General features: G+C 43.8%; 1 protein-coding gene and 1 long non-coding RNA gene across 3 annotated transcripts in view; one reads left to right on the forward strand and one right to left on the reverse strand.

The window, feature by feature from the left end:
* Positions 1 to 21,723, reverse strand: part of LOC126284853 (uncharacterized) — a 73,432-nt gene extending 51,709 nt beyond the window's left edge. Inside the window, exon 1 of the long non-coding RNA XR_007551564.1 lies at positions 21,526 to 21,723. This is a non-coding gene — a long non-coding RNA (uncharacterized LOC126284853). The remainder of the gene's footprint in view (positions 1 to 21,525) is intronic.
* LOC126284850 (protein diaphanous) overlaps positions 1 to 22,875 on the forward strand; it is a 346,639-nt gene that overhangs the window by 68,497 nt on the left and 255,267 nt on the right. The window contains exon 1 of one of the 2 annotated variants that reach the window (XM_049984079.1): positions 21,746 to 22,059. The exons of the other annotated variant lie outside the window; for it this stretch is intronic. Within the exon in view, the coding sequence (XP_049840036.1) occupies positions 21,769 to 22,059 (291 nt within the window). The 5' untranslated portion in view covers positions 21,746 to 21,768. Of the gene's footprint in view, positions 1 to 21,745; positions 22,060 to 22,875 lie in introns of those variants that run through there. 2 annotated transcript variants of the gene reach the window in all.

Consider the following 22,875-nt stretch of genomic DNA (forward strand, 5'->3'; position numbering starts at 1 on the left):
TCACTGTTTGTCTGTGTGGCAGTGAGCTTATTTGCCTGTGATATGAGGAGGAAGATAGAGATCAGCGTTTAATGCCTGATGCACTTACTTGTCTTGTCTTGGAAGCATTTTTTTTTTTTTTTTGTTTCGCAGTCGCTGCAGTGTAATGTAGGATCGCTGCGATAGTGAGCCTTGGAGGGGAGGCCAGCGACGGCGTCGTAAACAGTGTTCTTTATCGCTCATTTAATGGTTTGAACTATTAAGCGGACAACTGGGCTGCAGAGGTCGCTGCCGTCATGACTTCGCTACGGAATATCGTTAGGGGAGAAAGGCGAAGAAAACACAATAGGTTGTTTGGGAAGATGGAGGAGAAAGAGGGGGACAGTGTTCTTCTCAGTCCCCAGCTCCGTCTAGTATAACAAAACGGTATTAGCCTGCGCGAAATTAGATCCATTCACCATATCAAATAAAGAATGCCGAAACATCAATGTCTCCATTTATAGTTTACCAGTCTGAAAGGGCGCGACTTTTTGAACGTGGCAGTATGCACAAAGAACGTGCTTGAATAGCTTGTAACCCGTTGCCTTGACAAGGGTGTGCTCCAGTCCCAAAGCGTGTATAAAATAATGACCTTCGGTTTGCTTTACCGACTGAACCGAGTATGAGGTTGTGGGCCGATTTATACAACGAAGTCAGTAATTTCCGTAACTTGATGTCCAAAATACGCAAACCGCAAAGATTCAGTAACATTTGGAACAAAATATACACGACGCGCAGACACGGCGTTGACTTTTATCGCAGAGAAAAGTGACAGCCCGCATCTCGTGGTCGTGCGGTAGCGTTCTCGCTTCCCGCGCCCGGGTTCCAGGGTTCGATTCCCGGCGGGGTCAGAGATTTTCTCTGCCTCGTGATGGCTGGGTGTTGTGTGCTGTCCTTAGGTTAGTTAGGTTTAAGTAGCTCTAAGTTCTAGGGGACTGATGACCATAGATGTTAAGTCCCATAGTGCTCAAAGCCATTTTTAGAAAAGTGACAATATAATAATGGATAACATTGTAGACAAAAACCATAAGAGTAGTGAAGCACTAGGTTGAGACAGTATAAATGCAGAGTTGTGGGGTTATGAAAGCTTCCTGTGTATTTAATACTTCTGCAGTTCAGTATGTTTGGAGGAGGACAGGAAACCTCAAAACTGGGAATCAGAAATCAGTAATTATTAAAAATAATAAAAATGTGACAATTATAGAAGTATAACATTTCTACCTTTCTCATATAAAATACAATCTAAGACAAAAAAAGACGTACCACGAAGGAATTATCCGAATGGGACAGAAATCGGTTGATACGATGTACGTGTACAGACAAACAAATGATAACTGTGTCGATAAAATAGTATGATTTATTCAAGAGATAGAGCTTCACAAACTGTAATGTCATTGACTGGAGTAGAATTGTCGTCAGAGATTGAGTCCCGCTTGGGACTTGCCCAGGCGACCTGCGAAGACGCGTCTGGAGACGCCTCAGAAACTGGTGGGATACCAACCTGACTGTTGCCCGCAATATAGCCAATAGTGCCATTTCCTTTCATAGCAGGCCTCCTTTGGCCGTCGTCCGCGTCACCGTTATAGTACAGTGAGTGGTACGTCGACGACATTCTACGCACCGTTTACTATCCTGGGCTTGCATTTCGACACGATAATGCCCGCCCGTACACGGCGAGGGTTTCTGCTACTTCTCCTCGTGATTGCCAAATTCCATCTTTGCTAGCAAAATCGCCGCATCTGTTCCCCGTCGAGAACGTGTGGAGCATTAGGGGTAGGGCCCTCAAACCAGTTCGGGATTTTTACAATCGAACATGCCAGTTCCACAGAAGTTTGCATGATATCCATCAGGAGGACAGCCAACAACTTTATCAGACATTGTCAAGACGAATAATTGCTTGCGTAAGGAACAGAAGTGGACCATCGAGTTATTGATTTGCTCAATTTCTGAAGCTGATTCTCTTAAATAAACAATCCAATTTTTCTAAATTGTAAATTATTTGATTTTCTTTGCTTATAGGTTACATCTGCCAATTTCCGTCCCATTTGGATAATTTTTTCGTGGAGCGTCGGTGTTTTATAAAGATTTACATGCCAGACTTAGAAACCAAGTATTAAGAAGCCCGTGTTTAGTAAAGAGTAAATGATTTTCAGAAAATATCATTTAACTTCGGACGCGTTGTTTACGATCCAAAGCACAACTGAGAAACGCAGGGAATACAACAGAAAACTAAATAAAGTGGCCGAAAAAATAATTCCTTGAAAAACGATGTCGATTTTGAACCGTTGACAGAATATGCAGCGACCCAAGTGAATGAAGGTGTATCTAGTAGCAGCACGATAGGTTTCAGGCTCACTATTCGCTTGTGGCTAGTAAAATGTCACCCCCCTGATTTGACGCCACTGGACTTTTTTTCGCCGGGGCAAACTAGTAGATGAAGAGTTCATCTACATCTGTATGTTAAATTACCGATCGGATGTAGCCGAACAGGCAAATGGCCAGTAGCAATTTAATGTCCTCATCTTACTTTCTGTCCAATTACTCCGTTTTATGACCGCTTACTCTCATTTTCAAGCATGCCTGTTAGGCTGATGGTTTAGACAGCCAAATAATGATTTCAATAGCCAGAAAATGAGAGCGTGATTCTCGAAATTACTGTGTGTTAACATTGCTTTAGTGTATGTGATATCCAGCATAAACATAGTGACTAATTTAACGTGCGCTACCTTTGGTAATTAAGGTTGATAATGTTACAGTACGTTACTTCTGAAGACAACGCTGCACTTCCACTCTCTGAAATCTTTCAGGCAAGTGTGCACCGAAACACCGAAATAGGCGCGCTAATGTTCTCAGTATACATAAATGATGAATCAAACGTGAGTTTTTTTCCCGGAAAACCTTGCAGCTGCCAGTATAATCGTGTATTGGCAGTAGAAAGTATGTATTTGGAACACACGATGGAATTTTGAGGAAGTGTATGGTCGGAATTATTTGTAATTTCTTTTTTGTTGCTGTCGCTGCTCTAATTTTGCAATTTTAGTGTGTATCTCGACATTGAACTAATGTCGCGAAGCATTTATTTAACAGTCTTTGTACCTTAATTCCCCGTTTGACAAATCCATTTAGTTTTTGACTTGCACCTTTCTGTCAAGGCTCTGGCAGAAACGAGAGTAGTACTGTTCCCGTAGTTAGCTGGTGAATCGCCCGTAAATTCCACAGGTTTGTCTTTCGGTTTATGTGTTTGCCCAGCCATATAGGCAAGTGTGATTAATACAGGTTTTGAAAGAAACATTTCTCCACTTAGCTGCGTCATGCTGGAGCGCTCATGAGCATGACGCGACAGTCCCGTACGTCCGCATAAGAGAGCAATCAGTTTCATGTTCAAATTACACGCACAAAAAAAAAATTAAAAAAAAAAATGCATTACCTCGGTTCCGAGAGTTCCGGAACCTGTACAGAAAATTGGAATAGAGATCAACATAAACATCATTTCCGTCCTTTTTATTGCTCACGAAAACCGCACATTGCATGTTGTACCACCATACAGCGAGACCTTCAGAAGTGGTGGTCGAGATTGCTGTACACATCGGTACCTCTAATACCCAGTAGCACGTCCTCTTGCATTGATGCATGCCTGTAATCGTCGTGGCATACTATCCACAAGTTCATTAAGGCACTGTTGGTTGATATTGTCCACTCCTCATCAGCAATTCGGCGTAGATACCGCAAAGAGGTTGATGGGTTACGTCGTCCATAAACAGCCCTTTTCAATCTATCCCAGACATCTTCGATAGGGTTCATGACTGCAGAACACGATGGTCACTCTAGTTGAGCGATGTCGTTATTCTGAAGGAAGTCATTCACAAGATGTGTGCGATGGGGGCGCGAATTGTCGCCCGTGAAGAAGAATAGCTCGCCAGTATGCTGCCGATATGGTTGAACTGTCGGTCGGAGGATGGCATTCACGTATCGTACAGCCACTACGGCGCCTTCCAAGACCACCAGCGGCGCACGCCGGCCCTACATAATGCCACCCCAAAACAGCAAGGAACATCCACCTTGCTGCACTCGGTGGACAGTGTGTCTAATGCGTCCAACCTGACCGGGTTGCCTCCAAACACGTCTCCGACGATTGTCTGGTTGAAGGAATATGCGACACTCATCGGTGAAGAGAACGTGATGTCAATCCTGAACGGTCCATTGGGCATGTTGTTGGGCCCATCTATACCGCGCTGCATGGTGTCGTGGCTGCGAAGATGGACCTCGCCATGGACGTCGGGAGTGAAGTTGCGCATCATGCAGTCAGCCTATTGCGCACAGTGTGAGTCGTGTCCTGCGGCTGCACTAAAAGCATTATTCAACATGGTGGCGTTGCTGTCAGGGTTTCTCCGAGCCATTATTCATAGGTAGCGGTCATCCATTGCTGTAGTAGACTTTGGGTGGCCTGAACTAGGCATGTCATCGACAGCCCCTGTGTCTCTGTAACTCCATGTCTGAACAACATCGCTTTGGTTCACTTCGAGACGGCTGGACACTTCCCTTGCAGAGAGCCCTTCCTGGCACAAAGTTACAGTGAGGGCGCGGTCGAACCGCGATCTTGACCATCTAGGCATGGATGGACTACAGACAACACGAGCCGTGTACCTCTTTCCTGGTGGAAAGACTGGAACTGATCGGGTGTCGGACCCCCTCCGTCTAATAGGCCCTGCTCATGCATGGTTGTTTACATCTTTGGGATGGGTTTAGTGACATCTCTGAACAGTTAAAGGAACTGTGTCTGTGATACAATATCCACAGTCAACGTCTATCTTCAGTAGTTCTGGGAACCAGGGTGATGCTAAACATTTTTTTTGTGTGTGTATATAAATAGCACGTTCAAAATACTGTAAAATGTCGGAAAGAGTGAAATGGCGTTGAATTCGTCTGTTTTAAAACTGCTAAACTAGCAGCAGAAATTACTGTAGCGAATTTGATACCAATTTTTCTGTAATTAATATATTTATGAAGAGAGGCTTACGTCATTTAGCGACGTTTTTTTTCTCTGTTTATTCGGGTGAAAACAAAATTAAGATATTGCGGTGTGCAGGTTAGCTTAATAATAGTGTATAATTCTGTATAAGTTCGCCATTGTGTGTCACTAACACAGCTTGCGTAGTCTGTATAACATTGTGGAATGTTGTCACCTGACGTGAGTGTGCATGTGGATCGACTCGGCGAATTACGTCCATAGCTGGCTCATGGCATATCAATGCTGTGCCACCGCTGCACCCCGGGGCTGGCTTCGTTAATGGCTGGCGCTATTATTGTTAGGAGGACACTGGAGACGGTCAACGAGTAGCCGTGACCTGGTTCGGCGTGATGTCACAGGAGCGCTGAGCCAGCTATATCCGCGGCGCGGCGCCTTGCGCGCGGCCTGCCCGCCATCTGCCGCTTGCCAGGGGTCCAACAGGATGCGGGCGTCCCTCGCCTCCCCCCTCCCCCTCCCGCTCCAGTCGCCCCACCCCCACTAAATACACACACACACACACACACACACACACACACACACACACACACACTAGCGTGAATATAGGCGCCACATGTCCGCACTTCTGCTCACCCAGGCAGGCTACAGCAGGAGAGGCGATCCACGAGGGGACGTCGTGGTCCTGCTCCGAAATGGAACACTGCTGTAGAGGGCGATTAACGAGGGCAAGCGCATACGTTAAAGCGACACACAGGTGGCTATATTTCTGATGTTCATGCCCCATTTTCTCAGAGAGTCTTGAAGATACGGATTTTAAATTTTGTTTAACAGATTCGTAACTGGGTAATAATGTAATTATGATTTATTCGGTTTGTTACCACAGTTACCTTTGTGCCTCTGACAATAACTTTCACAACAGTGAAAAAGCCAGCAGTCATCAAAACGCACAACCAAAAACACAGAGAAATGCAACAACACTGTAGTTCCTGTCGATGCGGGAACAGCTCAGCATGGTGGAAACAGCTGAGCATGGTGTCGTCTTGCCGTTCATCCATTCCATTAGTTGAACCCATAGTGGTCAACTAATCAGTAAGATCGAAAAGTAAAATTGGCATTACTGTAGTAAAAAAGAAGCACCGTGAATTAGTGAATGAATGAAACTGTTTCCAAAAAGGACACACTGTACGCACCATCGACATTTACATCGTCGAGCAGATATTTTCAGTGCAATATGGATACATCTACATATATACTCCGCTGGCCACCTAGCGGTGTGTGGCGGAGGGCACTATTAGCGCCAAAGTCATATTCCTCCTGTTCCGCTCGCGGATCGCACGAGGGAAAACGACTGTCTGAACGCCTTTGTACGAGCTCTAATTTCCCTTATCTTTGAGTGGTGATCATTCCGCGATTTGAAAGTTGGTGGTAATAATATATGCTCTACATCCTCGGCGAAGATCGGATTTTGGAATTTAATGAGTAGCCCCTTCCGTTTAGCGACGTCGTCCATCAGCAAGTGTGTCCCGCTTCAAACTTTCTATGAGATTTGTAACGCTCTTGTGATGGCTAAATGTACCAGTCACGAATCTTGCCGCTCTTCTCAATCTCTTGAATCAGACCCAACTGGTAAGGTTCCCATACAGACGAAAAATACTCCTAGACTGGACGAACTAATGTATTGTAAGCTATTTCTTTTGTTGAAGGACTGCATCGCTTCAGGATTCTACCAATAAACCGCAATCTAGAGTTCGCCTTACCCGTTGCTTGTGTAATCTGATCGTTCCATTTGAGATCATTTCGAATAGTCACACCGAGATACTTAACGGATGTTACTCCTCCAAAGAATGGGCATTTATTTTGTACTCGTACATTAATGCAGATTTTCGCTTTGTTATATGCAGTAGGTTACGCTTACTAATATTGAGAGATAACTGTCGGTCATTACACGACGCATTTATTTTCAGCAAATCCTCATTGATTTGTTCACAACTTTCGTGTGATACTACTTTCCTGTAGACTAAAGCATCATCGTCAAACAGTCTAATGCCGCTGTCAATACCATCAACCAGATCGTTTATGCAAATCGTAAAAAGCAGCGTACCTATTGCTCTGCCCTGGGGCACACCTAATGTTACTCTTGTTTCTGTTAAAGTTATCCCGTTCAGGACGACATACTGCTCTCTGTTTGTTAGAAAACCTTCTCTCCATCCGCATATTTCATCGGATAGACCGTAAGCGCGTACATTTTGTAGCAAGCGACAGTGCGGAACTGAGTCGAACGTGTTTCGAAAGTCAAGGAATGTGGCACCAACCTGGGAGCCGGTATCTAGAGCCTGTTGTATATCATGCACAAAGAGGGCCAGCTGTGTCTCGCATGACCGCTGTTTCCTAAAATCGTGCTGGTTTCTGCAGATGAGCTTCTCAGAGTCTAGAAAGGTCATACAAAGATAGGGAGAGGTGAGAAATCGAACTCAATACAATTTTTCTTTAAAGAGACGCCGGACACTATGGGTCCCCCATGCCATAGTACTCCAAAAATTTCTCGTGGTATATGCAGAAATTGGTATTACAATCCACACGCTTTTCGCAAGGAGCACGTACACTTTAAATAGCGCCTGTAAAGAGTCGTTCCTGTGTAATAAATTCCACGTCGACGGGCCGTTAAACCATGATTTTCGCTTCTAGCTTTCTCTGTACAAAATAGTTCAGTTACCTCATTGGCTCCTTGCCGCTTGTAAATGTTAAATATTAGTTTATTTATGCACTGTTGCACAATTCGGAGTTAGGTAATGTCAGATGCCATCCGTTGGCTCTCTGGCCATCAAAATTCTGCTATGACAAATGTTGCCATATTGGTCTGCAGTATGTGACGCCACCTCGCCTAGTAATTTTGAATGCAAACGTCGTATGTACGACTGTAACGGAAAAATGGTAGCACGTCACTGGGTTAAAATCAGATATAATGGTAAAAGACACAACACAGAATTACAATCAATTGTACTTGGCTAAGTGGCGTACTTCATATAGAACACATACACCAGGCCAGTGTGGTAACTTTAGTCGCCGAAGAATTTTGATGGGTAAACAGGAAGCGAAAGGTATTTAAAACAAGCGTAAAGCCAAAATAGTGCAATAGTGCGTAAGCAGACTATAGATGTAGATGATAAGCATATATACACTGTGCAATACAGTCACTAAGCTACTATTCATATCTACGCCTGTACTCTGTGAACCATGGCAGAGGGCGTTCTACGTAGTACCACTTACGGGTCTTGCCGTTCCATACGCTCTAGGAGTGAGAGTATAATTTTTGGTTAAAAGCTTGTGTGCGCGCTGCAGTAAGTCTAATCTTGTCTTAAGTGGTACCGACGGAAGCGATACGCCGGGGGATTTTAGTAAATTCGTAGATTCCTCACTTAAAGTCGGTACTTCAAATTTTGTAAGTATGCTTCTACGGAATAGTTTGCGTCTCTCTTCAAGCGTCTGACAATTCAGATTTTTCAGCATCTCTGGGGTGCTCTCCCGTGGCTCGAACAAAGCCGTGACCAATCGTGCTGCCCTTCTTCATATGCGTTAAATATCAAATACTTACACTCTAGCAACACTCCGGAGTGACTCGCACAACTATTTCGTAGACCTTTTTTGGCTTATTTCCTTTTCCCAGTGTCGTATCAATAAAATAAAGTCTTCAACATGGTTCACCAGCAAATGCCCCTGTGTACTTCTTCCATTTCATATTCTTACAAATTGTGCGATCGAGATTTCGCGTAAGTTGTCTGATTACACTTGTGGCTCATTTATATCCTACTCGTAGAATACTATGGTTTTTTTTTATGAAGTGCACAAATGCACATTCCTGAACATTGGAAGCACGACTTTGAAATCTTATAAAGATCTGACTCAATATTCGTGAAGCTTTTATTAAACAGTACTTCGTTACAGAGCGTGTTTCAGAACAGCTGTTACAAACTTTCAGGACAGACCGAGTACCCCGAGACCATGTGTGGACAATCGGCGGCTCTCGATTTGTTTCACTGCGGCCTGCAGAAGAAATTCGTGGGACAGCGAGGCGCTCGCATTGCACTCTGGCCGTGACACATTTTCAGATATTCGCTATTTTTTATTCGCCTTTTTCATGTTTGGATTCCGCATGAAAAGCCAATATATGTTAAGTTCTAGCGATTCAGATTGTTAAATTTTTATAACGAACAAAGAAATGATGGCTTAATTTACTTAGGGATTCAAAAATAACCCGTGCGTATGGGATTGGTCATCAAAGGTATATTTGAATAGATATTTTTTTAAAAAATTGCTAATAGTATTTAGTGTTAACACACAATCTAATGACCTGCCTGCGGCCAACAATCGCGAAGCTATCCCTAACTTCTTGTCGACCGGCACTGCCCGTCTATTGGCTGTATTTTTGTTTTCCACTCTTTCTCGTGTTAATAACTTATTCTTGTTCATCGTGAAAGTATTAGAATACTGCAAATGTTGAGACCGAAGGTTATATATAATGAATTAGCTGCAGCCAGTTGCTTTCATAGGCGCTGCTTTTCCATGATGACATTCCTAGATGCTTGACACCCACTCTTCAGATTTATTTACGGGTCGTTAGCAGCGTTTCTTTACTAACGGCAGTGCAGGATTTTGCAATGGAGGTTTTTAAGATAGCTGTTGTAAAACGTCGTAAGTAAAAAACAACGCTCACGACAAATATAGATGGTTTAAACATAAAATGAATGTACTCCTAAAAACATGAGTTTTGATGCATATTTTGTTGGCGTGGCATACGATAAAGAGGTGCCTTCATGTCGTGTGTTATCCCACAAACATTAACGTCAGGACTTTATGAGCTAGGAGCAATGTTGTCGCGTCACGTGATGACCCGACACGCTGGCGTAAGTAAATGTGTGAATCAGGCCCGTCGATTACCAAAGGCTTCCCATGCCTGACCTAGACGATGGAAAATCACATACCAATACATGCTCGCAAACGCTTCCCTGACGTGATAGTGACGACACAAAACACAAGGAACGACACAAACAGGGTGAGAAAACATGTTTACCATGCTTAGTACAGCAGAAAGCAAGAAATAAGAACAAAAACACACAAAGATCGTCATCAAAGGAAGTGTGATGCCTCACATCTCCGGCGCTTGGAAGATTCTATGTTATGGAAAATATCTGACGTGTACTACTGCAGTTCCTCAGCGGCTGCCACGGTTCCTCAGCACTGTTAAGGAGGATTTCGTACACAAGTTTCTTGGCGTACGCGCAGAGGAAGTAGTCAAGCCAAGTGAGGTCTGCTGATCTCGCTCTGTGTTCTCAGTACCACACCAGAAGAGCGTTTCGAACCATGCCTTGGTAAGTGATTTTCCAAGTCAGGGTGTATACGTCGCCAAGGAAAAAAAATTCGGGTTATTCCTGGATTTTTCCCATGATATCCCGTTTAAAAAATATACTTTTTCCCGGGCGAAAACACACTTCTTCCGTGCTAAGTGACAGTAGGTTTTCCGTAGATTTTTCCTTTAGAACCGTAAAACTTATCACTCCTTTGAATGGTTAACGTTTTATGCACTAGCGTAGAACTTCCCGGCAAAAAAAAAAAAAAAGCACGCTAGTTTCCGGGGCGTTGAAATCGAGATTGTGATGTCCTTTTGCAAGCCAGTCACATCTCATGCCACACGTGATCTCGCCAACCGATGACAGCAGATATTCAGAGCATAGGACACGTGTTGTAATCAGCCAATAGCAAGATAAGTGTTACATTAATACACATAGTATAGCTACAAGGAAAGCTAAGCGTTCTCATATAATATTGGTCTCTAAGATTAATAAGCTACAAGAAAAGCTAAGCTTTCACATATAATACTGATCTATTTTGCGAGTGTTATACTTTAAAATACTTCACACAAATGTGCCAGTAAATTTAAAATGAGATCAACGTCTGGTCTTCAGGGCTCGAAATTCTTGTAAGTGGCTGGTCCTCAAAGTGTTCAGTTTTAAACGCTCTGTGATTCAAGAAATTCATCCCACTTTCTCACACGTAACCTAATTCATCTTGCATAAAAAGAAATTTACTTTGAAAGTAATGCTTTTCGAACCACCGTTCGCAATACTATCCCGAGACGGTTAGAAATAAATTCGATTTAGCAGTTGCCAGAGAGCACCGGAATACAGTCATTACTGCGTGTGCGCAGCTGCAGTGGTGTAGGAAACATGCATGTTCGTATGTATAAAGCACTAAGAGAGCTTGATGAAAACGTGCACTTGAAATTCAGCGAACAGTTGGAACTAGCCAATACTGTGGAGCGAAACACTTTGTTCCAAATAAATTGATTGTCTCAGCGGAGAGATAAAAAAACCAAATTTCTTTAGCAAACTGACAAAAATCACTTCATTGTTCTGCAATGCGATTAATGATGGACTGCTAATTTGGAAATAAAATCAGACAACTGAAACTAATAATATAGTTTTGCCATCCGTAATTACATGAATGTATTATAATTCACTTGATTGCTCCAGGCCGCAGAAAACCGTTTTGTTTTCATTTGACGTGGGAGCTGTAAACGAAGAGGACACAACTAAATCACTTAACGTAAACAGGGGTCCGGTGGAGACTAACCCCCTCCCCACTACAACTCAGAGACCTTTGCGCATGCGCGAATCTGGGAGCTAGTGCGCGCGAGAATAATATTTCTCGTTAGCATCTAAAGTCTATTCACCGAGAGCTGGGACAAAACATAAACAGTGCCACGTGAGCGACTATGCTCGTTTCCAGAGAAAGTATTCGGTGTTCACGTGATACGTAGGGGTGTGGAAAATTCTTGGCGCACGCTTTGCAGCTGGCGGCGTTCGGCTGGCTGCCGAGCTGTCACAGCTAACCGTGAGAAACCTGGGCAACAACGTACGAAATAAATTTAATAACCGTAATGTTAAACTGAGTTAGTTCTGTCGAAGCAGATTTATTTTCATTCAAGTTGCTAACAAAACGCTCCAATCAAACACAATTAGTTGTTGGCTGGCTCTGAGCACTATGGGACTTAACATCTTAGGTCATCAGTCCCCTAGAACTTAAAACTACTTAAACCTAACTAACCTAAGGACATCACACACATCCATGCCCGAGTCAGGATTTGAACCTGCGACCGTAGCAGTCCAGCGGTCCGGACTGCAGCGCCTAGAACCGCACGGCCACCGCGGCCGGCCCATTAGTTGTTAATTTTAATAACAATACCAGTAATAATAATGATAAAGGACGAAACAAGGTTCACTCTGTAGAACTTGAACTGTTTTCATTGAGGTTCATAACAAACCGCTCCTTTCTCTCCTGTATAATGCAGCATAATTTCCACATTTGAGTTTCCACTTTTTCTACGACATTATATTTTATTGCTGCAGTATCATTCTCCAGTAGCAGGTTACAATAACATTCTTTGCTAGAGAATCAATTCTTAACAGTCAAAATTACAAAGATTTTAACTGAAAGCCAAAACAATGAAAAATTTCCGGAATTCCGAAAAATTTCCGGGTTTTTCCAGGGGTTTCTCGAGGATGAAATATTTCCCGGTTTTTTTCCGGAGCCGCGTGGGATTAGCCGAGCGGTCTATGGCGCTGCAGTCATGGACTGTGCGGCTGGTCCCGGCGGAAGTTCGAGTCCTCCCTCGGGCATGGGTGTGTGTGTTTGTCCTTGGGATAATTTAGGTTAAGTAGTGTGTAAGCTTAGGGACTGATGACCTTAGCAGTCAAGTCCCATAACTTTTCACACACATTTGAACATTTTTTTCGGATCTCGCGGTTATCCCGGGTCGTATACACCCTGTAGGTGTACTGTGTCTCTCCTGAAAGTTTGTTACCGTTGTAGATAGCTGCATGACCTGCGAAAAATCTGAGGTTACTGTTAGTATTGTCTGTTACGTCATTAATACACAATGTGAACATCAAGGGTCCCAACAGAGTTCCGTGGGCACGCCTGAAGTTACACATCTCATCAAAACTACCGAACCTCTGTTATAGGGGGTGTCCACCCTTCACCTTTATAATTGCTTGAACCCTGCTGGGGACAGTTTCAATTACGTGTCGGAATATCTTTGGAGGAGCCGAAATTAGAGAAGATAGTGACGTTGGACGGACGTTGGGGTCTGCAGCAAAGTCGAGGTTCTAACTCATTCCAAAAGCGTTCCATTGTGTTCATGGCAGGACTCTGTGCAGGCCAGAACACTCCAGGAATGTTATTGTTCACAAACCATTGTCTCAAAGATGCTGCTTTGGGGCTGGGTACACTGTCGTGCTGATACAAACGGTAATCCTCTCCCCACAATTCATCTGCTGCACGCAGTACATAGTGCTGTAAAATGTCCATATATCCTTCCGCATCTAGCGCTTTCTTAAGCGCAATAAGGGGCACCAGATCATAATAACGATTAACAGCCCCTCCCTCCACAAACGTAACACAACCTCCTTCGTACTTCACTGTTGGCACTATACGTGATGGCAAGTAATGTTTTCCATGCATTTGCTGAAACCAAACCCTTCCATCAGATTGCCACAGGGTACAGCGTGCTTAATCACTTAAAATCACTTTCTTCCAGTCACCGTCTATGGGGGTCACTCTTTACACCACCTCCAGCTCAGCACTGACGACATGAATGTGTAACTTGTGAGGAGCTGTGCTCCATTCTTTTTAACACCCTAAGCGCAGTCGTTGTGCTAACTGGAGTGCGGGTAGCACTTTGAATCACACACGTGATTCCTTCCGCTGACTTTATGCCATTTTTTCAACCATCACCCGCAGTACTCTATGCTCCCTGTCCATCAGTACATGAGGTCTGCCTGGTTTTGCTTTAGGTGTAGCTGTTTCTTCGCATTTTCAATTCACAATCACATCACCAACAATCGGCTTGGGAAGCTTTAGAAGGGTTGAAATGCCTCTGATGGATTTGTTCCTGAGGTGACAGTTCACGTTGACAGTCACTAAAGCTCTCCTGACCGACCAAGTCTGTTGTTCTCTACTGACAACACAATACTCCCAGCCTCCTTTTATAATAGCGAGGACGCACTTCGTTTCATATATTGGTCAATTCCGTATCACATAGGGTGTCAGAATACTTTTAATCAGATGTATCGATGATTCTCCATTGGAGAAAATGTGGTGGGAACTTCCCAACTCCGAGCGGGGTGGCGCAGTGGTTAACACAATGGACTCGCATTCGGGAGGACGACGGTTCAAACCAGCGTGCGGCCATCCTGATTTACGTTTTCCGTAATTTCCCTAAATCGTTTCAGGCAAGTGCCGGGATGATTCCATTGAAGGGGCACGGCCGATTTCCTTTCCCAATCTTCCCTCATCCGAGCACCATCTCTAATGATCTCGTTGTCGATGGGCGTTAAACACTAATCTCCTCCTCCTCCTCCTCCTCCCCACCAAATAAGGCTAGCGGAGGAAACGATTTACCTTATGACAAGTCAGTGGAGATAAGTTCGTCTAAAACTAAAACATTCATAAATAATCCCGATCATTTTCTGCGAGTCGGTTGGAGCTCACACCGTATAAACACTCGTGCATCACCTACCGCCGCGCAGAGCGCACAGTGGTGTCTTGGAGTGTATGTAGACGACTGTAGGCCACAACGCCACGTAGAGCAGCTGTGCGGGCGTCGCTGCCGGAGGTGCGTTTCGCTGGCGGCATGCTGATGATGCGCAAACACTGGCCCGCCCAAGGTCAGCGAAGGGTCTGGAGGGGCCTAACCGCCCACGCGTTGACAGCCACCGTGTGCTGAACAGCGCCCGCCGCTGTCGCTCGTCTTGCAATTGCCTGTATTCTGGCTTTGCTGCGGAGGGTACAGCTGTTGTAAACATTCGGCCGGTGTCAGTCTCATTAAATAATTTTGTCTGTACATGAGTCCACGGCCTCGCTATATTTTTGCCCTTTATGGGCTGAACAAGTTCGACTTCGCAGTCAGTAACAAACAACATGCAGATAACATCTATGCATCAAGTCGCAACAGATTTCACATACAGACCAATACACCAGCCCGCACGTGGAATCACTTATAAACGTATTTAACATCTAACCAGTGAGAAAAATCTGCACGTGGTCATATCGAGAATATCACCAGTATCAATTTTTAGAATCTGCAAGTTTCAACTTTTCTTTCACTCTTCCAAAAACAGTTCTTCTTGGAGACTGTGGTCGGTCATTTCAATCCATATCATCTATAGACCATAAGCGAGATAATGATTCTTTCCATTCCTAGCGAAAAGCAGTGGCTCTCACGCTGTTTGTATTGCAACAAACGGCAGCACGTGACCAGCGCAAACAGTATTACAACCATCTCCCATCGATACATAGCTTACAGAATAGAGGTGCGATTAAATACCAGTAGAAAAGGGTGACCTATCCAAATGGAAATTGGTGTAGAGGATGGCCCTGAGGCAGTGTCTCGTGTGACTCCATACCGGCGACGGCGATACGGTGAAATTGCGGAATAGCGTCGTGAATAAATTACCAGTGCCAGATACTGAACGACCCGTTTATCACTACTTACACTCAGGCTCCCACAGTCGTTATTATTCCGCCTTTTCAAGATGGAAAAGATTATATGAAATAGTTTATCAATTTTTCAAACGTTGAGAAATATGATATTGATTTATCAAGAGTCAAATTTAAAAAGAAAATACATTTGCAACCAACTAAGCGATGACGTAACACTGCCCAAGGCTAAGGAGCGAGCGAAACGCGCACAGTATTAAAGTGTCTGTCTTCTCTTGAGGGTGTGCAACCCCTTCCTCCGTTTTAACCGACGTTTCAACCAGTTGGCTCCAAGTGCACCAACTGCCAGAGTCACAGTGAATACCCGTAGTTCTAGTCACGAGACACAAGAGAATAAAATGTGGACTATCTTATTAAAAGTATTCAGTCACCCCTAAGTGAAGCGGAATTGACCTATAGAAGTCACGAGAAGCGTCCCCGCCAGTATAAAAGGATGCAGGGAGTAGTGTGTTGCCAGTAAAGAAGCAGTAATAGCAGAATGGGCCGGTAAGGAGCGCTCAAAAAAAAAAAAAAAAAAATGGTTCAGATGGCTGTAAGCACTATGGGACTTAACATCTGAGGTCATCAGTCCCCCTAGAGTTAGAACTACTTAAACCTAACTAACCTAAGGACACCACACACATCCATGCCCGAGGCAGGATTCGAACCTGCGACCGTAGCAGCAACGTGGTTCCGGAGTGAAGCGCGTAGAACCGCTCGTCCACAGCGGCCGGCAGGAGTGCTCAATGACTTCGAACGCGGAATAGTCCTTGGATGCCAGCTGACCAATAAATCGATCAGGGACATTACAACCCTTCTGAAGCCACCCAAGTCGACTGTCGGTGATGTGACTGAAATGGAAATGCGAAGGAGCAACCACAGGAATCACTTGTTCGTTTCAAACTACTACCAGCAATCCAGGTGGCGCAATGACTGCGCCCAGGGTGCTAAAAAGAGTGGAATACTACGGTCGAGCGGCGCCTCATAAACTACACATTTTTGCTGTTAGCGCTAAGCTGTGCTTGAGGTGCTGTAAAGAACGACGCCACTGGAGAGTGCTTGGTCGGAAACGAGGGATTTGGGATAATGGGTCATACTATAGTCCTTGGCAATCTGATGGAAGGGCTTGGGTTTAGCGAATGCCTGAAGAAAGTTACTTGCAATCGTGTGTGGCGACAACAGTGAAGTTTGGAGGGGATGGTATTACGGTATAGAGGTGCTTCTCGTGGTTATGCTGTAGTTTCCTTATTGCTCTTAAAAAAAAAAAATGCATATTGCATACGGTAGAGGAACAGTTCAGAAACTGATTGAGTGTATCAACTTGACAATGCTCCATACCATAAATTAACATCTGTGAGGTAATGGTTTGTGGACAGTAACATTCTTGAAATGGACTGACATTCCTAGACTCCCGACTTGAACACAGTAGAACAACTTTGGAATAAGTTAGAACGTCGACTTCGCTCCAGACTACGGTGTCCGACATAACTGTCTAGCTGCTCCACAGCTCATATTCGTGACTCAGCCTACACAAGTGTGTAATGCTAATTTAGATACATTTTTTGTACTGAGAACTCTAGCGTGAAATATAGCCATCCAGGTTAGATTTTTCCCTGGTTTCCCTAATTTGCATGAGGCAAATGACCTGTTTTGATTCTTTACAAAGTACGTGACCGATTTCGTTCTTTTTACTTCCCCTGTCAGAGCCAGCACTCAGTCTCTAATGTCTTTAGACGACACTCATCTTTGTATTAAAACGGAACGGCATCCCAACTGACAAACCTAGCGCTGTTTGTTTATTCGACTGTCTGTCTCTTGTATAAGCATTTAGAGTATTACCCTCCTAGCACCGTTGCTGCGTTGAAGTAATGAGCTATGTCATTTTGTGAAGCTGAGAACACCTTTTCATACTTTAAAAATGTTTCGATTTATTTAGGTAATTTGGAAAATATTTGGTAATATATTGTAATAGACACAGTTAAAATCCGGTATTGGAGGAAACAGCTCCCAAGTGTAAACTACATAGCTGATGAAACTTTCTGGCGTGTAATGGGTCCTCAGATTGAGGCTAGCCTATGTTTCAGACGATAATCAGTTCGCTCTGCATTATTGTCCACAGAGGCTTTGTGCAGTTACAGGAAATTAGTGTGTTGTGTTAATTATATGTATTTCCAAAAAGGCTTTATTGTATTTGAGGAAGTATATACCATCTCTTGCAACAAATTCTGACCAAGTGGCAAACACATGTTACACTGGCGGCTGTCGCATTCAATAGACATGAAGCTTTCTTAGCTCTGTTAAAATGTCACGCACGTGCAATGTCTCCAGTCATACTTCTCGAAAATAGAGCTATACTTCATCGTCTACTTTTTTCCGGTAATCTGACATGGTCAGGATTTCTTTCCCTCTATTCACCTCTATGTCACGAGTCACGTTAATAGTTGCTCTTTTACAACATTTTGAAGGTTTTAAATTACTTAATCGTGTTGCATAGCAACACCTTGTTATAAGAGAAGTACTATTGGGCTCATGTACTTATTTAGCAGGTGAATACTATTATAAAATTGGAACTGTTCACTCTTAGACAGTTGTATCACAGGATCGTGGCCTGTTCTGCTAACGGAGTTATGTTCTGTTCTACGAGAACTGGTCAAGTACGACGCTAGGCGACTCCCTACTTTCGGTTGCATCTGAGGACACTAGTCACCACGACTATAACCTCTCGAACGAGCTCTTCTTTTCATTTGATTATGTGTAAGGCTGTCATACTGAGAACAACGCGCATGATGCATGTACTCTTTTTCTCTTATGTTTCCATAGCGCTTCGACCTCTACACGCCACCTCGACATCCTATCAACAGCAATTAGACGATTATCTGTCCAGCTATGTGATTCTAACTGAAACTAATCGAAAGATCGATGCTGTTACGTTCCGTTACAGGATCACTCTAAAGCGCAATAATACTTCACGAGTACTGCAGTTTTTATATAGTTTAGGTACACACGCTTTTTTGTTTGTTAAGCTCTAAAAGAGGAGGAAGACTGTATTTCACGTTTTCTGTTCTAAAAGACATGCACAATCCTTTTGTTATATAGCGGACTGTGTGTTGTTGGTTTATCTTTAAACTGTTATTACCAACGTAAGTGACAAAGAAAAAGGTAAACTGATTTGGTGTGTTTGGTGGCATGAGCATGCGATCACCAGCAGGAGGCATTCCACAGCTGATTTATAGAAGATACCAAAGTACTGCTTTTTCTATACCTACTCGTGTACATATTAGAAAGATTTTTTTATGAAGAAGCTCCAGTCTGGACCTGTCTCGTACCGACATTCGTATAACAGGTAAGCAGTGGGAAAATCACAGACCTGCCATCAGAAAACTTTACTCCGAATATCATTTCACCATTTTACATTCAAGCAAAGCAATCATGGAACTTTGCTTTGATAGTCATGACTATATTTGAGGTGTGAGTCAATATACGGAAGAACATAAAGTGGAGTCGTGAGAGGTGAAAGCTACTTTACACATATAAAAAGAAACTACGACCGTTCGAGGACTGAACCACGAGCCTTTGTATGTGTTGTCTAATACTGTCTACTCAGCTATGTTGGCTGGTAAAAAAATTGGGAACTTTGAGAGTTAACACGAGACGGTTAGAGAGGCGGGGATTGATTTAAAGATGGAAATATGTGGAGGAATAGGACGAGGAAGAAAGAAAGAGGAAAAAAGTGAATAGTGGGGAGTTTAATAAAGTAATGCAAGGAGAAAAGATAATGAAAATTGAAAGAAAATGGAGTATAAGAGAAAATACTGAGAAAAAATGGAAGAAAAATAACACCACAGTTCCATGTTGTAACAAGAGTTTTGACTAATTTGATCACAAATTATACAAAAGTGGTCGGATTTATATCCATACTGAAACAGAGATGACGTAAAACAGAAACAGTTATACGGTTATAAAAACTGAGAAAACGGCCTGGCAGAGTACTTTCTGGTCAATGTACCCGACCAGCCTCCTTGCCGTGGGCGGTGGGCCACTATCGCTTGCCCTCTTCCCAGTACCATCCGCGGAAGTTGCGCGAGAAGTACGACAGTGGATTATTATTATTATTATTTTAGTCGTGATCCAGTCGCTAGATATATATGAGTGGATGTAACATTTGTAATATTTTGCAAGACTCTTCTCAGATCGTACTCTAGAGTTTCAACAGTATACCTCTCCGTGACGTACAACGTCCATCTTGTAGCGTATGACAAAGGAGTTTGTTGAGCATCTCTGTAAGAATGTTCGTTGTTACTAAACTATCCCATTACAAAACATGCCACTCTTCGCTGTATCGCCTCTATATTATATATTAATCCAACTGACAGTGATAAGCAGAACTCAAGAATCGGTCTTGCGTTTTGTAAGCAACATCTTTCGCGGCGAAGTTACATTTAACTAAGATTCTTAAATGAATCTATTTTACTACACCTACATCCATATCTGCAAACTGCTGTGAAGTGCGTGGCAGAGGGTACGTCCCATCGTGCCAGGTATTAGGGCTTCTTTCCGTTCCATGAACTGCATAAACGCCTTTGTGCGTGCTGTAATTAATCTTTTCTTCACGATCCACACGGAAGCAATGAGTTGTTGTTACGATGGCATATTCTATGTCTTCACCAATTAAGTTAATTGGCGAAGACATCGAATATGCCATAATAACAAGTGGCGAATCTATGAATGGTGATGAAGAGATATACTACAGCCTCCTACACATTGCTCCGTGAGAATCCAAGCTAACCTAGACCTCGTGTTATGTTGCAATTCAGTCTGTCACAGCAGCCTCTATAGATCTAGTTTACCACCAAAAAGATGAGTTCTCGTGTTTTAGAAAGGCCCTAAGCTGATCAGGATAAATAAATAAAACATGTTGTAATACTTATGGATTTACAGCCATCATATTCAGCTGCAAGAAGCTCTTCTTAGAGCAGTTGAGAAATCAGTAGTGGGAAAATGACGTAATGTGGTGTGAGGTACCGATGACATATGGTTTATTCGGTACAGGTGTCTTGAGAAAGATCTTCTAAATTGTGGTCGTCCTCCGCAATTGGCTCTTGTGTCTGGATGTAACGCGCCAAAATTATAAACTTCCGTTATTAATATTAGACAAACTAAACAGTGAATTTACTTGCCTTTCATATAGAAGCATCTTTCAACAACACGCAGTCATTCCATTATTTCAAAAGTGTTAGTTACCAGCAGAACAATAAATAATTGCTAAACGAAAAGTCAGGCGATGCACTTCGGAAGTCTTCGGATAGCGCCAAACTTGGATGGCGGGCGAAGTGGTTTGGTTGTGATATCAGAGCTCTATTGTCAGTCTTGGAGGACAGACATGTTGTCTGCCGCGGTCGGTGTTGGTTAAGAACTTAATTAGCAATCTCTGATTTTGGGCAAACCGCGGTTCATTATTTTGTTTATTCTCTGTAAAAGTGTGAAGAATATAAAATATCTGCGATTAATACAGTGGACTATAACTGTGCGGTTTCTCGTATTCTGCTATTAATAAGCCAGTGGCATCCCGTTTAAGCAAAACAATTCAAAACTGAATTATTGACGTAATATCAATTCCTCGCTAAGAGTTTGTTAAAGCCTCAGGATAACGGATTCACGATCTACATTCTGTTTTCTGCGCAGAGGACAACTACTCTAGAAGACTGCAGGTTGGTGAGGATTATTCAGAACTTACTCATTCCATTCAGGGCGGTGGAAGCAACTAGACAGCTCGCAAGTGCTACAATCTGAGTACAAATAAGACTAGTGACAGGTCTTCTGTGCTAACACAGAGATGGTATGAAGGGAAGAAATTTTCGAGGGGAGGGATTTATCATACACATGCAAATCAATCTCTCTCTCTCTCTCTCTCTCTCTCTCTCTCTCTCTCTCTCTCTCTCTCTCTCTCTCTCTCTCTCTCTCTCTCTCTCCCCCCCCCCCCCTCCTCCACCTGCCGTAATATACGTTACCTGTTACCAGTGGCTGATCCAAATTCGACGTCCTGCCTTCATCAGTGCCATCTCCGAACTGACAAGCGAAGAAGTAAGACTGCAACAGACTTGGCGTTGGGACACTATCTGGCGAGATAAGATACAGCTCAGCTCTGTGAGCTGGTGCGCCGTAAGTTGAAGGGGGTCGCCAGGAGAGCGTGGTGCGCCGTGCCGGGGGCCGAGGTGTGCCGTGCGCAGTTATTTAGCCAGTCAGTGCGAGGCATGTCGTCCGAGCGGTGGGACCGCACGCTCAAGGAGGACCGCGACCGCGACCGCGCCGGCGGCGGCGGTGGCGGCGGCGACGACGTCGACGTCGGCGCGCACCTGCGGACCTATCCGTCACGGCGCCGGAAAAAGGCTGGCAGCGACCCGCAGACTTCGGCAGCGGCCACTCTCCTCCGTGTCACCAACCTCAGACACACCCGGGAAGATGGCGACGGTGCCGAGGCGGCGTCAGGCTCCACGCTGAAGAGGAGGTCCACCTGGAGAGGCACCAAGGACGCCTTTGCCAAGGTTTGTCTCGGGTGCTGCAAGTTCAGCTATCGTACTGTCCACAGCAGAGGAGAATGCGCGCGACAGGAATGCGGCTGCAGGTCCTGACAATCTACAGCAGAATAAAATATCGTTACTGCAATTGCACCAACGTTGAGTGACTGGCTTTTCATATAAGAACAACGTAAATGTACTATATCATCACACATTTTCAACGTGCTGACACTTCTCGAGTAAAAAGCGTCATATTCTCTCTTTATATGGCCATGGTGTCAGTGGCTTCTGTGTAAATAGTTCATTAAGTTGATATTGTGTCTGCAGTACATGAAATGCGCATTTTTCGTCACGACAGGCGTTTCTTGTTTTTCAATTAAAACATCGAACCACTATCGCTTTTTTAAGTGAAAAAGGTGCGATACGGCGATAAAGCAACGCATTTTTAATAACTGCTTACACAGTATCTACCGTTGGACGTAATCATTGACACTGTATTCGGCACGAGGCTCCACGGAGCTGGGTTTTCTGCAGCAGCGTGGGCCTTGCTTCATTATTTATCACACTGTAGTTACATCTATACTCTGCAAACCGCTGTGAACTGGATGGCACAGCGGACTGCCCTTTGTACCAGTTGTTAGCGCACCTATGCGTTCCATTAGAGTATGTGCAAGGAAACGATGATTGTCTCAATGCTCCTGTGCGCTTACATTTAAACGATTATTGTCTTTATGACCCCTACGGGAGCGATAGATAGGATGCTGCTGTATAAACTTATATTCCTCTCTTACTGCTCAGTCTTGACACTTTTTGATTACGCTTTCACGGTGATAGTTTGCATCT

The sequence above is a fragment of the Schistocerca gregaria genome, chromosome 8 (assembly GCF_023897955.1).
Source record: "Schistocerca gregaria isolate iqSchGreg1 chromosome 8, iqSchGreg1.2, whole genome shotgun sequence".
NCBI classification, from domain to species: Eukaryota; Metazoa; Arthropoda; class Insecta; order Orthoptera; family Acrididae; genus Schistocerca; species Schistocerca gregaria.